The 16,830-nt window shown below is 41.7% G+C and overlaps 3 protein-coding genes across 3 annotated transcripts; all 3 read right to left on the reverse strand.

Moving 5' to 3' along the window:
• Window positions 1–763: 763 nt before the first annotated feature.
• LOC121817402 (uncharacterized) lies at window positions 764–15,378 on the reverse strand. Its single transcript, XM_042237191.2, has 3 exons — window positions 14,941–15,378; window positions 6,522–6,819; window positions 764–1,749 (listed from the first exon to the last, which is right to left on the reverse strand). Exons 1-3 carry the CDS (start codon window positions 15,343–15,345, stop codon window positions 1,337–1,339), a joined length of 1,116 nt encoding a protein of 371 aa, XP_042093125.2. The 5' UTR covers window positions 15,346–15,378; the 3' UTR covers window positions 764–1,336.
• Window positions 5,685–6,834, reverse strand: LOC101109129 (histone H4). Its single transcript, XM_060403402.1, has one exon. The coding sequence runs from the start codon at window positions 6,796–6,798 to the stop codon at window positions 6,487–6,489; it is 312 nt and encodes a 103-aa protein (XP_060259385.1). The 5' UTR covers window positions 6,799–6,834; the 3' UTR covers window positions 5,685–6,486.
• Window positions 15,379–15,575: 197 nt separating the features above from the next.
• LOC101104790 (histone H2A type 1-B) lies at window positions 15,576–16,698 on the reverse strand. Its single transcript, XM_060403396.1, has one exon. It carries the CDS (start codon window positions 16,606–16,608, stop codon window positions 16,216–16,218), a length of 393 nt encoding a protein of 130 aa, XP_060259379.1. The 5' UTR covers window positions 16,609–16,698; the 3' UTR covers window positions 15,576–16,215.
• Between the last annotated feature and the right edge of the window lie 132 nt (window positions 16,699–16,830).

Genomic DNA, 16,830 nt, shown 5'->3' on the forward strand with positions numbered 1-16,830 from the left:
TCATTGTTTAATGAGCAGAAAGGCTAAAAACTCAATGTTTTATTTTTATAGCTGTTCATCAATTCTATTTCTGTGCAACTGGCTGTAATAATTGTAGTATAATTGAACACAGTTTTATGTGACCCTGTACATTTTCAAAATCTACCCATTTCCTTTAACATATACGGAAACATTTAGATAAACATGTCAGTTTTCTTATGATGGCTCATCTTAGGAATCAAGCCTCAGGGGTAGCTACTGAGGATCACCCTAATACTGTTGTTAACTATAGTAATGCTTAAAGGGGAAATGTTTTTGGTTCTACTACTTTTTATCTATAATTTTTTTAGTTTCAGTCTCCTCATTTGTAAAGCACTAACAGAATAATAATAATAGATATTAGGAGATAACTATTGAGTTTACCTTTATTTATGGAGCTTTCAGACTAATAATGACTTCTGGCAAACTCAGTAATGCAAGTCAGTTTATTTCTATGTGAAAAAACTATTTAGTATTAAACTAACATGAACTCTATCAATCTTTTACTCTTATAATCAACACTGAATGGTAATTTTTATTTGTCCAACAACTTTTAAATTCTAATTTCACTAAATTCCTTGAGAATTTAATACGAAGAACTGTTCTAGATGTTTTCGTGGATTGAATATATTTTTCATGCCTTCGTGGGCTTCATCTCTTGACATCCATCATCTGATGAGACAGAAACAGACATTAAGAAACTCACCGTGCTATAATCTCAAAGTACAGAACATGGGAAACAAAGTTCTAATATGGAATGCTTTTATTTGGCACTAAAAATGTCTTACTTTATTATTGGAATTATGAATATGCTTTCTTTCCTTACAAGGGTCAAGGCTTTCCATTTCTCAGCATCCAAGTCTCAATACCTGACAGACTTCCAAGAACAATTACTTCATGCATAAACTTCTATTTCTTACGATGGCTAACTTGGCCTGAGCATTTATTTACAGGCCTTTTTCTGTTAAACTTCTCACCTGGTTCTTGTTTTTCCAGTTGAGTCCAGAGGTAAAATAGCTCACACACACACACACACACACACACACACACACACACACACACAACCCATGTACCACGCCTAAATGTGCAGAACCTACATACAATAAGGCAAAATGGAATAATTTAAGTCGTGCAGGTAGTTGCTACATTGATAACTTAGAGAGAACGTAGGACTTCCTAAGCTGCTGCACACACATAGGTTTCTTCAACCTCTGCCAAACTTGTGTTCCACTCCCATATTACAGCACCCTTCACAGATTAGGTGGTTGGCTCTGAAAAGAGCCTTTGGGTTTAAGTTATAATCAGTCAACAAGCAAACTTATGCCCTCTCTCCGCGGATGCGGCGTGCAAGCTGGATGTCCTTGGGCATGATGGTGACGCGCTTGGCGTGGATGGCGCACAGGTTGGTGTCCTCGAAGAGCCCCACCAGGTAGGCCTCGCACGCCTCCTGCAGAGCCATCACAGCCGAGCTTTGGAAGCGCAGGTCGGTCTTGAAGTCCTGCGCGATCTCGCGCACCAGCCGCTGGAACGGCAGCTTGCGGATCAGCAGCTCCGTGGACTTCTGGTAGCGGCGGATCTCTCGCAGGGCCACCGTGCCGGGCCGGTAGCGGTGCGGCTTCTTCACGCCGCCGGTAGCCGGCGCGCTCTTGCGCGCCGCCTTGGTGGCCAGCTGCTTGCGCGGCGCCTTACCGCCGGTGGACTTGCGAGCCGTTTGCTTAGTCCGCGCCATAGCTTAGCCTCCAAAACAATGGGATTAGACTAGGAGGGTTGCTCCCGTGTTTATAAAGGACCGGAATCACTCTGATTGGATTGTGGGCAATTCCTGTTGCTTACGGGCTGCTTAATTCCGGAAGTGCTTCGAGCTATTTAACATTGGTTCATCCATCCGGTGCAAATTTCGGATTGGTTCATTTCAATCAGCAGCCGTCTTCCCCCTTAAAAAAAAAAACAAAAAAACATTTCCCAAGGTGCTTTATTGATACTACACTGTCAAGTATGGTCCACAAGCACATTAATCATTCAGTAATGTTGAACTCTCCTGTTTGGATATAAAAAATACAATGTGTCCGTGAAAGCCCTTTAGAATTCATACACCTGCCATTTTATGCATAGTTAACTTTTTCATCAGGGTTCTAATCCTGTTAATTGTCCCCTGTTTAAGAATTCACCGTCTAAGCCTCTCGAGTCGTATTCCACATTTACAGTTAATGGCTCATTCCCGGTAACATGGTCTTTTAGTACATACTGTTAAGATGTGAAGAATTTTGTATTAAGGGGACACGCAGCAAAATCCCAATATTCTGGAACCTCTAATGTTTATTTTCCTCTTTGACTCAAAACTGGTAATTTGGCTCTGTTCCATGGTTTTGACGCACTTAAACTGTCAATCTGGGGTTAATGGCGACATCCGTCAACAAAAGGTTTGCAATGCGGAACCTGAATAAAAGATGGCGGCGATCGAGAGCCTTTAGCACACTGCAATGGGCTAGAATCTCGGGAGTCATTCTGAGAGTCTCAAGGTGTACCAGACAAACCCACAGCGCTTTTATGAAGACTTGACTCTGCTACTTAATAGGAATTCTTTACCTAGTTTTCACATCCAAACGCGAAGACTTTCCTGTAAATAAAATGTTTTATCGATTTTCAATTATTTGTCATGTAACATTCTTAATCAACCTATAGGAATACATGAACGCCTTTCTTTTTGACCCAATAAAGAAAGCAGGTTTTGAACCTTAATTTACATACTATTTATCTATTGGTCAGTTTACGTCCAATTAAATATCAGATTTGTGAGTCTTTGACTGTATCCATGATTTAGTACTTGTGATATCTTGTTCTCCTTGGGTTTGTTTCCCCATTTTTCATGCTGTTTTTCACGCCAGAGATAGCTAGATACGCCCCAGCCTCAAATAATATTAATCACTCAGTCGTGTCCGACTCTTTGCGACCCCCATGGAATGTAGCCTACCGGGCTCCTCTGTCCATGGGATTTTCCAGACAAGGAAACTGGAGTGGGTTGCCATTTTCTTCTCCAGGGGATGTTTTCGACCCAGGGATAGAACCCGGGTATCCCGCATTGTAGGCAGATACTTTACCTTCTTAGCTACCAGAAAAGCCCTGTTCTGTATAGGTCTGTCTATAGAATGCTTAAGTAGGTTCTCCTGACACTGGCATCTTGTCAAAGGACTTGGGCATCAAGAGCTCGTTTGTCAACCACAACATCGAGATACGAGGGGGGTGAGATATCGCGCTTGGCGTATAAGTGCTTTACCATCACAAAGTGCTGGACCATCACATTCCGGCCATGTGCCTGCTTTTGTACATGGAATTGACCAAGGACTCAGTGTTCGAGAGCACCAAGGTTATCACCAAATTACACCAGCTCCAAGTAAAAAATTTCTCTACCTTATCATTCCTCAATGTCTCTTTATAGAGCTACCAATTTTTTTGTAATGAGAGCTATAATATTAAGATTTTCCAGCTTTTTACATTTTTTAAAACATTCTTTCAAACGCAGGAAACCATCCATAATACAATATGAGAGGTTAAATTTTTGTTCTTTAATGCAGCAAAGAATTTGAAATAATTGTATATTGTAATAAGTATTAGGAAATTCTAGTATTCTGGTTTTTAGGTTTTTGTTCCTTAAAATCTTTTAAATTGTTCTTATATTCATTCATTGTTTAGATTTAAAACTTTTCTGGTGAGTTCCTGTGGACTTAAAATTGTTTAATGATGACACTTGTGTTTGGGGTCCCTGTTTCAAATAATCTTACGTGTTTCACAAATATTAGTCATGAGAACGTGTTTGTACAAAGAGGATCAAAATGTCATTTAAACAGTGTATAGGCCTAGAGTATTTAGTGGAATCTCAAGAGTTTAATCTCAACCACTAGGGTAGACTATTTCAAAGGTGATTGTTCAAATTTACATTAAACATAAAAAAAATTCACTTTATTTTCCTTGAGTCTATTATTGATATAATTAATCCTACATTGTGCTGAAGCAGGGTCTGAAACCCTCATTTTGAGACATCTTTAAATTTTTATATTCCCTGCCTTCAGTTAGCGGTAGGTTCTGTATTCATTTACACAGGTGAGGAAAAAAAAATCAAAGAAACAGAAATCAGATGTAGAAGCGCAGGGAGGACAGAGGATATGGAAAGAAATGCATAGTTTTCCTGAAAATTCGATAGTTTCTGTATTGCTGAAAGTAAAATAACATCGAAAAATTGTTTTCAGTACTTTTCAACTTACAGACTTGCTATTTGGTACATCAGGCAGGCACTACGAATATACATGCCAGAGTGTATTGTGTGTTTGTGTGGAGTATGGAGTTTCATCTAATTGTGGAACAATGTTTGTTAAAGTTTTTATTTGTTTTAAATTTCATTTTCCCCTTAGATAAAGACTGTAGTTTCAGTTAAATATATCTGTTATTTTAGATGGCATGGTAGAATCTTTAGAATCTTAGATGAAGATTCCAAATGTGCTGGCTGTCTTTATTGATGGATAACTGATTGCCTTGCAGTTACTAGCTTCACACATGCATTATCACACGGCTTCTGTGAGTCTGGGCATGTTTTATCTGGGTCCTCTATAAGGTGTTATGCAGGGTTGTGGTCTCTTGATTGGGGGAAATATATGCTTCCAAACTCACTTAGTGGTTGCTTCTTTGTAATTTTAGGACTGAGAATCTTATTTTCTTCTTGACTGTTGGCTTGAAGCCCTTATAGGCTGCTAGTCTTCCCTTAGTTCCTAAAGAGCCCTCTGAGTTTCTTGTCATTTGGACCTGACAACAGGGATGCTCGGCTTATGAAAACCAGCATGTAGGACTTCCCTGGTGGTTAAGAACCTGCCTCCCAAATTAGGCGATAGGTGTTTGATTCCTAGTCCAGGAAGATTCCACATGCCACAGGGCAACTAATATTGAGCCCTTGATCCAGAGCTACTGAAGCCCCCCACCCTAGGGCCCATGCTCTGCAACAAGAGACACCATCACAATGAAAAGCCCATGCAACTAGAGAAAGACTGCATGCAGGAACAAAGACCCATTGCAGTCAAAAATAAATAAAATTTGTATTAAAAAACCAAACCAGCATGCAAGAGATTGGAAGATGTTACAATCTTATTGATAACCTAGTCATAATCACAAATTTTTTTACATCCTGTCACCTATGGTCACATGCTTTGATGGGTAAAAAGAGGTCACAGGTCACATCCACAGTCTAGGGCCTTGATCACAAAAGGGTGAACTTTAAGACCAGAAATCGTGTGGGCCACCTTAAAAGACCATCACAGGACCCAGTATGACCAAAAAGCAGTTACCTAACACTTGTCTCTTCCCTCCCTCTTCCCCTCACACCTGCCCCCACAGTACTGGGATTGGTTCAGATGGCCTGCAGGTAGGAAATCTACTTAAGGAAAGGGCATCTAATACCTTGAAGTCCTTTTCAACAGGCCTTTGCCAGTTACTTTGTCTTGAAGCCAAGACAGACGACTTTGTTCAGTTGTTACTTTGGGGACTCCTTTCCCCTTTTCTTTGCAAATGCTGACATATGAAAAACCCTGGTGTAGCTGAGTCCCAGCACAGGGCTAGATGTCCATGTGTTTACAGCTAGCTTTCTGACGTTTTATACACGAGAAAAGGATCGTGAGGGTTCATCAGGTGAATTAGTTGTTGCTTTATTATAGACTACCAGGGAGTAGATTTGACAAGGCAGGAAACAAACCCCCAATTCTCTTTAGATTTAAAAAAAAAGTTGACCCGGTTGTTTATGGCCCTCGTGCCACGTAAGCCTCCTCACGGGTGCCTTCACTTCCTTTAGTTTAGTCTTTTATTTTACCTTGTCTTGAATTTCTTTCCCAGCAGCTGTTCATCAGGTTTTCTTGAGATGTGAGGAGACTATTAAAGTAGTACTTGCCTTTGCTCACCAATGCAACTTCCGGATTATCAATGTCTCATTTTAAAAACTTAGGAAATTCATTAACTTTGCAGACTAAGTGTTCCTAGTAAGAGCTGCAGAATTTAAAAGCCATTATGTGGCACTGTAACTGCAACATAGGGGAAACATTTAATGCACAGATACACAAATGGTAAAAGCGCCTGCCTACAATGCAGGAGACCTAGCTTCGATCCCTGGGTTGGGAAGATCCCCTGGAGAAGGAAATGGCAACCCACTCCAGTATTCTTGCCAAGAAAACCCCAAGGATAGAGGAGCCTGGTAGGCTACAGTCCATGGGGTTGAGTCTAACACGACTGACCAACTTCACACAAACATGAGTTACATTAAAGCAGTGACTTACAACCTGAGATCACAAGTTCACTAAATCCCATTTCCTCGGAACAAAAAAAGGAAAAAAAGAAAAAACAGCTCAATGCCACGAGCTCTCTCAAGTGAACAGATAGGTGGCCCTGAAAAGGGCCTGATAAGCTGATACAGAAAGCCTGTTTGTGGGTTCCGGCTTAGCCGCCAAATCCGTAAAGAGTGCGTCCCTGACGCTTCAGCGCGTAGACGACGTCCATGGCCGTGACCGTCTTTCGCTTGGCGTGTTCGGTGTATGTGACCGCGTCGCGAATCACGTTTTCCAAAAACACTTTCAGCACCCCGCGAGTTTCCTCGTAAATGAGGCCAGAGATGCGCTTGACCCCACCGCGACGAGCCAAGCGGCGGATCGCGGGTTTAGTAATACCTTGAATATTATCCCGCAGAACTTTACGGTGACGTTTCGCGCCGCCTTTCCCAAGGCCTTTCCCACCTTTACCGCGTCCAGACATTATTAAACTTAGATCAAGAAGCTTATGAAGCAATCTAGATAACGTGTGCCGAAATTCTTATTTATAGTATGGTCGCGGACCTATTTGAAAACTACAAAAAAGGCCGGTAGGGGAGGGGCTCTTTCGTAACCAAATATATCCCAGCCCACCCTGAGAGTCTGTGGGGCGGAGTCGAGGAAAGAAAATTTCTTTGCTTGTTTCCTGAATTTCACGTGAAAGACTCTTGTCTAAGGGAGTTTAAAAACATTCTTTTGTTTAGAAAGGGATAGTACCTATTAAGGCAACATCTGTTTTCAACTTTGAATATTGAAGCTTAGTCATTGACCGAGATTTTATATTGCCTCATTCTTCAAACGCATTTCTGAAATGCGAACGAGTCCCTGGGAAGCATTTTTGTACAATTTAAATGAAAGTGAAATAACTATTGTGGTAAACTGATCTTCGGGAGCAAGGAAATTGCTGATATCCATTGGGAAACAAGGTTTTCTCGCTGATGTGTCTTACTCGGAGACATCACTCTATTGCCTGCGCCCTCATTACTTGCTACTTTTTCACATTATAAGGTTTAGGATCAGGTTTGTGACAGGTAATTTCTCGTTTTCAATTTTTTTTTTTTCCATTTGCAGGATGAGAATTTTAATTCCGATATCATAAACGTGTTAAGAAAATCAACAAGTTAATTTTTGGTTAAGTGTTTCTTCTTGAGTACTATAATTACCTGAGGAAATTTCATCTTCTTGCTCCAGAGATTGACTTTCTCCCCAGTATTATTATTATTTTTTAATTTATGTTTAACTTTTTCTTTATTTTAGTTTTGTGTCCGCTGCCTCACAGCATGTGGGATCCAGTTCTCCAACAAGGATTGAACCGACTTCTGCAGTGGAACTGTTAAGTCCTAACCACTGGAAAGTTGGGGAAGTCCCGCTCCCGAATATTCTTCAATCTCTCAATCTGGTATTTTGTAATCTGGGCCTATGTTAGTTGCTTTTATAACTTCCACATCCCTAGGTGTGCAAACTTTTTATTTAAGAAGTCAGTGCTAGACACTTGTTTAGTCACTAAGTCGTGTCCAGCTCTTTGCGACTTATATATAGTTCCCTCAGTCGAACCAGCAGTATCCATTGATATCTCCATTACTTACTATGGGGTGTCCGTTCCCCATTTCACCTCGGAGTAGTCTTTCTGAGTCTGTGTAGATGGAAGGTCTTGACCTGGAGAATGAGGAATATGTTGTATCTTTATCTTTTATCTAAGCAGGGCTCAACTCCTCTCTATTTCTTCGACTACTCTACTGTTTTGGAGTATATTCCACAGGGAACAAACTCCAACTACTCAGCCTGGTGTCATCTATCTCTTGCTTCTATGTGAGAAAATTGTCTGAGCCTTGGAAGTAAGGTTAAGATGGATTGGAATGGGTGAAGTTAACTAAGATGACCATTATATCTACTACTGTTGGCAAGAATCCCTTAGAAGAAATGGAGTAGCCATCATAGTAAACAAAAGAGTCCAAAATGCAGTACTTGGTTGCAATCTCAAAAACGACAGAATGATCCCTGTTCATTTCCAAGGCAAACCATTCAATATCATAGTAATCCAAGTCTTTGCCCCGACCAGTAACGCTGAAGAAGCTGAACAGTTCTGTGAAGACCTACAAGACCTTCTAGAACTAACACCCAAAAAAGATGTTGTTTTCATTATAGGGGACTGCAATGCAAAAGTAAGAAGTCAAGAAACATCTGGAGTAACATGTAAATTTGGCCTTGGAGTACAGAACAAAGCAGGGCAAAGGCTAATAGCGTTCTGGCAAGAGAACGCACTGGTCATAGCAAACAGCCTGTTTCAACAACACAAGATAAGACTTTACACATGGACATCACCAGATGGTTGACACTAAAATCACAATGATTATACCCTTTGCAGCCAAAGATGGAGAAGCTCTATACAGTCAGCAAAAACAAGACGGGGAGTTGACTGTGGCTCGGATCATGAACGCCTTATTGGCAAATTCAGACTGAAATTGAAGAAAGTGGAGAAAACCACTAGACCATTCAGGTATGACCTAAATAAAATTCCTTGTGACTATACAGTGGAAGTGAGAAATTGATTTAAGGGACTAGATCTCATAGACAGATTGCCTGATGAATATGGATGGAGGTATGTGACATTGTACAGGAGACAGGATCAAGACTATACCCAAGAAAAAGAAATGCAAAAAAGCAAAATGGCTGTCTGAGGAGGCCTTAAGAATAGTTATGAAAAGAAGGGAAGTGAAAAGCAAAGGAGCAAAGGAAAGATATACCCATTTGAATGCAGAGTTCCGAAGAATAGCAAGAAGAGATAAGAAAGCATTCCTCAGCAATCAATGCAAAGAAATAGAAGAAAACAACAGAATGGGAAAGACTAGATATCTCTTCAAGAAAATTAGACATACCAAGGGAACATTTCAAGCAAAGATGGGTACAATAAAGGACAGAAATGGTAGGGACCTAACAAAAGCAGAAGATATTAAGAAGAGGTGGCAAGAATACACAGAAGAAATGTACAAAAAAGAGCTTCATGGCCCAGATAATCACGATGGTGTGATGGTGTGATCACTCACCTAGAGCCAGACCTCCTGGAATGTGAAGTCAAGTGGGCCTTAGGAAGCATCATTACAAACAAACTAGTGGAGGTGATGGAATTCCAGTTTAGCTATTTCAAATCCTGAAAGATGATGCTGTGAAAGTGCTGCACTCAATGTGCCAGCAAATTTGGAAAACTCAGCAGTGGTCAGTTTTCATTCCGATTCCAAAGAAAGGCAATGCCAAAGAATGCTCAAACTACTGCGCAATTGCACTTATCTCATACGCTAGTAAAGTAATGCTTAAAATTCCCGAAGCCTGGCTTCAGCAATACGTGAACCGTGAACTTCCAGATGTTGAAGCTGGTTTTAGAAAAGGCAGAGGAACCAGAGATCAAATTGCCAACATCTGCTGGATCATGGAAAAGCAAGAGAGTTCCAGAAAACATCTATTTCTGCTGTATTGACTATGCCAAAGCCTTTGACTGTGTGGATCACAATAAACTGTGGAAAATTCTGAAAGAGATGGGAATACAGACCACTTGACCTGCCTCTTGAGAAATCTGTATGCAGGTCAGAAAGCAACAGTTAGAACTGGACATGGAAGAATGGACTGGTTCCAGTTAGGAAATGGAGTACGTCAAGACTGTATATTGTTACCCTGCTTATTTAACTTATATGCAGCGTACATCATGAGCAACACAGGGCTGGAGGAAGCACAAGGTGGAATCAAGATTGCCAGAGAAATATCAATAACCTCAGATTGGCAGATGACACCACCCTTATGGCAGAAAGTGAAGAGGAACTAAAGAGCCTCTTGATGAAAGTGAAAAAAGAGAGTGAAAAAGTTGGCTTAAAGCTCAACATTCAGAAAACTAAGATCATGGCATCTGGTCCCGTCACTTCATGGGAAATAGATGTGGAAACAGTAGAAACAGTGTCAGACTTTATTTTTTTTGGCTCCATAATCACTGCAGATGGTGACTACCACCATGAAATTAAAACACGCTTCCTCCTTGGAAGAAAAGTTATGACCAACCTAGATAGTATATTCAAAAGCAGAGACATTACTTTGCCAACTAAGGTCCGTCTAGTCAAGGCTATGGTTTTTTCCATGGTCATGTATGGATGTGAGAGTTGGACTGTAAGGCAAGCTGAGCACCGAAGAATTGATGCTTTTGAACTGTGGTGTTGGAGAAGACTCTTGAGAGTCCCTTGGACAGCAAGCAGATCCAACCAGTCCATCCTAATGGAGATCGGTCCTGGGTGTTCACTGGAAGGACTGACGTTGAAGCCGAAACTCCAATTCTTTGGCCCCCTGATGTGAAGAGCTAACTCATTCGGAAAGACCCTGATGCTGGAAAAGATTGACGGCATGAGGAGAAGGGGACAAAAGAGGATGAGATGGTTGGATGGCATCACCAACTCGATGGACATGGGTTTGGGTAGACTCTGGGAGTTGGTGATGGACAGGGAGGCTTGGCATGCTGTGGTTCATGGGGTTGCAAAGAGTCAGACACAACTTAGCGACTGAACTGGACTGAACTGGAAGCAAGGAAAAAAGGAGTCCATGATGTCCAATATACAAAGCCACTGAAGGATTCTGTGAAAATGTACTTTGATCATGTATTTACTATTGATTGTAAGTACCAAATTAAGTGAATTTACTTAACTTGCAAAGCCCTTATTTTGTAGAAAGGCAAATCACTTTGGTCAGGTGAAACAGATATAACTCCAAAGATTTCTAACCTCTTGGATTAATAAAATAATTTTAATAATCTTATCCTAACATTTCTTACATTGTCTATAAATATTCTAATTTCTTAAATGTTCTTTAAACTTACTACAGCATTTTGCCTGTTGGTTCATTTATTGAAATGTGAATCTCTTTGACACAAATTCATTTTTATTTGTTGATCATGATTTTTTTTGTTTTTAAAAATGAAATGAGTATTATATGCTTGTGACTGGAGACTGTGAGATTAGAAATAAGGTCACCTTCATCTTTACGCCTGGGATATTGCACACTGGTCTCTCAATGCCGTGGCAAATCATCATTGATAAGTAGCACACAGTAAGTTGGAAATTGCAGACAGGAAAGTAGATTCTGCATCAAGCATGGGTTCATTGTGGACCAAGGAAATGCTCTGGTTACTACAGAAAAACCTCTGAAATCTGTTAAGATATATCTAAATGTCAAATTAAGGTAAAAGAATGGACTGAATTTCCTTTCGTTGTCATATGAAAATATAGTCTAAAAAGTCTGCAGATGTGTTGTTTACTTTTTCTAAAGGAAGCTATTTCTGTTTAACTGTGTATTACACTGAACCTACAATACACTGGCCACTTGATGAGAAGTGGTGAATCATTGGAAAAATCGCTGATGCTGGGAAAGTCTGAAGGCAAAAGGAAAAGGAGGTGGGAGATTTTTGTCCATTAGAAAGAAAGATTATCTCTATCTAGTAGAAAAGATAAAGGTTATAATATAATTCAATAAACCTTTTTGATCTAAATTGATTTTTTCACTTTAATTCAACCTTCTTCCCTTCTTCCCTTATTGTGATGGTGGTGGTGGTGGTAATGGAGGTTGTAAATATTTCCTCTATACATCTTGATTTCGGATTAGCAAAGGAAAAATAAATAGGAATATTAAATGTATATTTCATACATACAGAGGAAGAGATGCAGTTCACTTGAGTTCAGTCGTTCAGTCATGTCCAACTCTTTGCAACCCCATGGACTGTAGCATGGCAGTCCTCCCTGGCAATCAACAACGCCTGGAGTTTACCAAGACTCATGTCCATTGAGTCGGTGATGCCATCCAACCATCTCCTCTGTCGTACCCTTCTCCTCCCACCTTCAATTATTCCCAGCATCAAGGTCTTTTCAAATGAGTCAGTTCTATGCATTAGGTGGCCAAATATTGGAGTTTCAGCTTTAGCATCATTCCTTCCAATGAATATTCAGGTCTGATTTCCTTTAGGATGGACTTGTTAGATCTCGTTGCAGTCCAAGGGACTCTTGAGAGTCTTCTCCAACACCACAGTTTAAAAGTATCAGTTCTTCAGCGCTCAGCTTTCTTTATACTTCAACTCCTACATCCTTACATGACTACTGGAAAAACCATAGTCTTGACTAGACTGACCTTTATTGACAAAGTAATGTTTTTACTTTTTAATATGCTGTCAAGGTTGGTCATCATTTTTCTTCCAAGGAGCAAGCGTCTTTTAATTTCATGTCTGCAGTCACCACGTACAGTGATTTTGGAGCCCCTCAAAATAAAGTCTGTCACTGTCTCCATTGTTTCCCAATCTATTTGCCATGAAGTGATGGGACCAGATGCCATGATCTTGGTTTTCTGAATGTTGAGTTCTAAGCCAACTTTTTTACGCTTCTCTTTCACTTTCATAAACAGTCTCTTTAGTTCTTCACTTTCTGCCATTAGGTTGGAGTCATCTGCCTGTCTGAGGTTATGGATATTTCTCCAGGCAATCTTGATTCCAGTTTGTGCTTCATGCAGTCCAGCATTTCTCATGATGTACTCTGCATATAAGTTAAATAAGCAGCATGATAATATACAGTCTTGACATACTCTTTTCCCTATCTGGAACCAGTCCATTGTTCCATGTCCAGTTCTAACTGTTGCTTCCTGAAATGTATACAGATTTCTCAAGAGGCAGGTCAGATGGTCTGGTTTTCCCAACTCTCAGAATTTTCCTCAGTTCGTTGTGGTCCATACAGTCAATGGCTTTGGCATAGTCAATAAAGCAGCAATAGATGTTTTTCTGGAACTGTTTTGGATGTTGGCAATTTGATCTCTGCTTCCTCTGCCTTTTCTAAATCCAGCTTCAACATCTGGAAATTCACAGTTCCTGTACTGTTGAAGCCTGGCTTGTAGAATTTTGACCTTTCCTTTGGTAGTGTGTGAGATGAATGCAATTGAACATTCTTTGGCATTGCTTTTCTTTGAAATTGGAATGAAAACTGACCTTTCCCAGTCCTGTGGCCACTGCTGAGTTTTCCAAATTTGCTGGAATATTGAGTGCAGCACTTTCACAGAATCCTCTTTTCGGATTTGAAATAGCTCAACTGGAATTCTATCACCTCCAGTAGTTTTGTTCACAGTGATGCTTCCTGTGGGCTTCAAGGCCCACTTGACTTCGCATTCCAGGATGTCTGGCTGTAGGTGAGTGATCACTCCATTGTGTTTATCTGGGTCATGAAGATCTTTTTTTGAATAGTTCTGTGTATTCTTGCCACCTCTTCTCAATATCTTCTGCTATTGTTATGTCCATACCATTTCTGTGCCCATCTTTGCATGAAATGTTCCCTTGTTATCTCTAATTTTCTTGAAGAGATCTGTAGTCTTTCACATTCTGTTTTCTTCTGTTTCTTTTCATTGATTGCTAAGGAAGACTTTCTCATCTCTTCTTGCTATTCTTTGGAACTCTGCATTCAAATGGGTATATCTTTCCTTTGCTCCTTTGCCTTTTGCTTCTCTTCTATTCACAGCTATTTGTAAGGCCTCCTCAGACAATCATTTTGCCTTTTTGCACTTCTTTTCCTTGGAGAAGAGACCCAGGAAAAACTAACTTAAAGAGGTGGGTTAGAACTTCGGATTACATATTGTCTTCATCAAAGAATTGATTTGTAGAGAAATGACAGTGCAAAGAAAAGCAGTTTCAGGCTTCTAAGGGCAGCAAACTGTGAGAAGGTAAATATATGGGAGCAAACTAACCCAGGTTTGCTAGCAAATTTCTGTGAAGCCTCTCTACTCCGACATGTCTACAGACGTCTTCAGAATAGAATTTATATCTTGCTTTAAGGCAGAAAAAGGAGAAGACAATGGAAGCCCACTCCAGTACTCTTGCCTGGAAAATCACTTGGACAGAGGAGCCTGGTAGGCTGCAGTCCATGGGGTCACTAACAGTTGGACACGGCTGAGAGACTTCACTTTCACTCTTCAGTTTCATGCATTGGAGAAGGAAATGGCAACCCACTCCAGTGTTCTTGCCTGGAGAATCCCAGCGACGGCGGGGGGCGGGGGGGGGGGGGGGCGCGGAGCCTGGTGGACTGTTGTCTATGGGGTTGCAGAGTCGGAAACTACTGAAGCGACTTAGCAGCAGCAAGGCAGAAAAAGAGGAGTAGAGAGGGCTTTTTCTTGCCATTATTGCTTATTAACTGCCTGCTGCTGGTGCTGCTAAGTCGCTTCAGTCGTGTCCGACTCTTGTGCGATCCCATAGACGACAGACCATCAGGCTCCTCACTCTCTGAGATTCTCTAGGCAAGAACACTAGAGTGGGTTGCCATTTCCTTCTTCAATGCATGAAAGTGAAAAGTGAAAGTGAAGTTGCTCAGTCCTGTGCGACACTTAGCGACTCCATGGACTGCAGCCCCCCAGGCTCCTCCGTTCATGGGATTTTCCAGGCAAGAGTACTGGAGTTGGGTGCCATCGCCTTCTCCGGTTAACTGCCTAGGGAGGTAAAATAAGGGAAAGCATTACAACAGTTCTTATCGACATAGTAGGTGGCTCTGAAAAGAGCCTTTTTCAGTACAGAGAAAGCAGCAGCTTTGGATTATGCCCTCTCTCCGCGGATCCGGCGTGCAAGCTGGATGTCCTTGGGCATGATGGTGACGCGCTTGGCGTGGATGGCGCACAGGTTGGTGTCCTCGAAGAGCCCCACCAGGTAGGCCTCGCACGCTTCCTGCAGCGCCATCACAGCCGAGCTTTGGAAGCGCAGGTCGGTCTTGAAGTCCTGCGCGATCTCGCGCACCAGCCGCTGAAACGGCAGCTTGCGGATCAGCAGCTCCGTGGACTTCTGGTAGCGGCGGATCTCGCGCAGAGCTACCGTGCCGGGCCGGTAGCGGTGCGGCTTCTTCACGCCGCCGGTGGCCGGCGCGCTCTTGCGGGCCGCCTTGGTGGCCAGCTGCTTGCGCGGCGCCTTACCGCCGGTGGACTTGCGAGCGGTCTGCTTAGTGCGAGCCATGAGGCTAACAGAAAACTGGCAGGAGAGTGTTATGCTGCTGGTGCTGCTTCTGACCTTATTTATAGGAGCAGATCAGTTTGATTCCTAGGTTCCCCGCTGTGATCTAATTGGTTCTCACTTTGCCTTTCGGAGAAATATGATGGGATTTCCTTTAAAAATTAAAAGTATAATCGAACTTTTATCCTGAGTCTATATAGTCCAGTATAATGAGTCCATAACAGTAATATAAGTGAAGTTTCATTCAGTACTGATTTTAATGTAGTTCATTCATTGCACTTTATGAACAGAGAAATAACCAATGGACTAAATAATTCTAATCTCGTCATCCGGAAAATTTAAAAATCCCGCCCTGACATGTCATTGGCCAGCTACTCCTCCTTTGTTCTCTTGTTTATTTATATTATACTTTTTGACAGAAAATTCTCTTGACCATAGATATGTATGTAAAGACATATATATCGTGTGCAATACACGCAAAACCTCTCAATGAGGCATTACGGTCTTGTTATCTACCTACATATACGTCATTCTCAACATGGATTCTTTTGAATTTACAAATTATATACCTTGTTTATAGACGAGGGTAGAAACCTACTAACATAAATTTTTCTAAGACTTTATGGCGCGTTAAGTGACCAATGATTAACAATTTAGCACCTTTTTAGCAAATATGGGAGATGGTCTTCCCTTTTTAAAGACAACAGTTAACAGCGTAACATTAACCAATAAAACCTTGCTAAGATAATCCATTCGTTTTCATTGAACACGCTTCCTAGTTAGTTAAGTATTCCAGCACTTTCTAGAAAAAGTGAGTGGCTCTGAAAAGAGCCTTTGATTTTCAGAACTGGGAATGTAATACTGCTAAACGTTTCACTTGCCCTTGGCCTTGTGATGGCTCTCAGTCTTCTTGGGCAGCAGCACCGCCTGGATGTTGGGCAGGACACCCCCCTGAGCGATGGTTACACGACCCAGCAGCTTGTTGAGCTCCTCGTCGTTGCGGATGGCTAGCTGTAGGTGACGCGGGATAATACGGGTTTTCTTATTGTCCCGGGCCGCGTTGCCCGCCAGCTCCAGAATCTCGGCGGTCAGGTACTCTAGCACCGCCGCCAGGTACACCGGGGCGCCGGCACCGACCCGCTCGGAGTAATTACCCTTGCGAAGCAGTCGGTGAACTCGGCCCACGGGGAACTGAAGTCCGGCCCGCGAAGAGCGGGTCTTCGCCTTGGCACGGGCTTTCCCTCCTTGCTTTCCGCGCCCAGACATGGTAAACGTTGAGCAAGAGGAACAGCCACAGGAAAAGCAGAAAAAAAGTGCTCTATAAGCAGCAACAAGATGGCAGTTATAGTGCTGAGTGGAATTGCCGCATGCGAGATAGGATTGGTTAAAATCTTCTGTTTTTTGCGTAACCAATAAGAAAAGAGATCTGGTGGAGGTAAATTTACATAAACTCGTCACGAATGCATTGTCAAATCAGATATGAATATT

Source organism: Ovis aries, chromosome 20 (genome assembly GCF_016772045.2).
Source record: "Ovis aries strain OAR_USU_Benz2616 breed Rambouillet chromosome 20, ARS-UI_Ramb_v3.0, whole genome shotgun sequence".
NCBI classification, from domain to species: domain Eukaryota; kingdom Metazoa; phylum Chordata; class Mammalia; order Artiodactyla; family Bovidae; genus Ovis; species Ovis aries.

Bases quoted from the DNA above. Each gene is read 5' to 3' on its own strand.
- LOC101109129 (XM_060403402.1), bottom strand. From the start codon at position 6,798: ATGTCTGGACGCGGTAAAGGTGGGAAAGGCCTTGGGAAAGGCGGCGCG.
- LOC121817402 (XM_042237191.2), bottom strand. From the start codon at position 15,345: ATGGCTCGCACTAAGCAGACCGCTCGCAAGTCCACCGGCGGTAAGGCG. The intron at 6,820-14,940 runs GCATAATCCAAA...TTGCTTCATAAG, and splicing joins GCCGGATCCGCGGAGAGAGG to CTTCTTGATCTAAGTTTAAT. The intron at 1,750-6,521 runs GTCAGGGACGCA...TTGGAGGCTAAG, and splicing joins CGTCGTCTACGCGCTGAAGC to CTATGGCGCGGACTAAGCAA.
- LOC101104790 (XM_060403396.1), bottom strand. From the start codon at position 16,608: ATGTCTGGGCGCGGAAAGCAAGGAGGGAAAGCCCGTGCCAAGGCGAAG.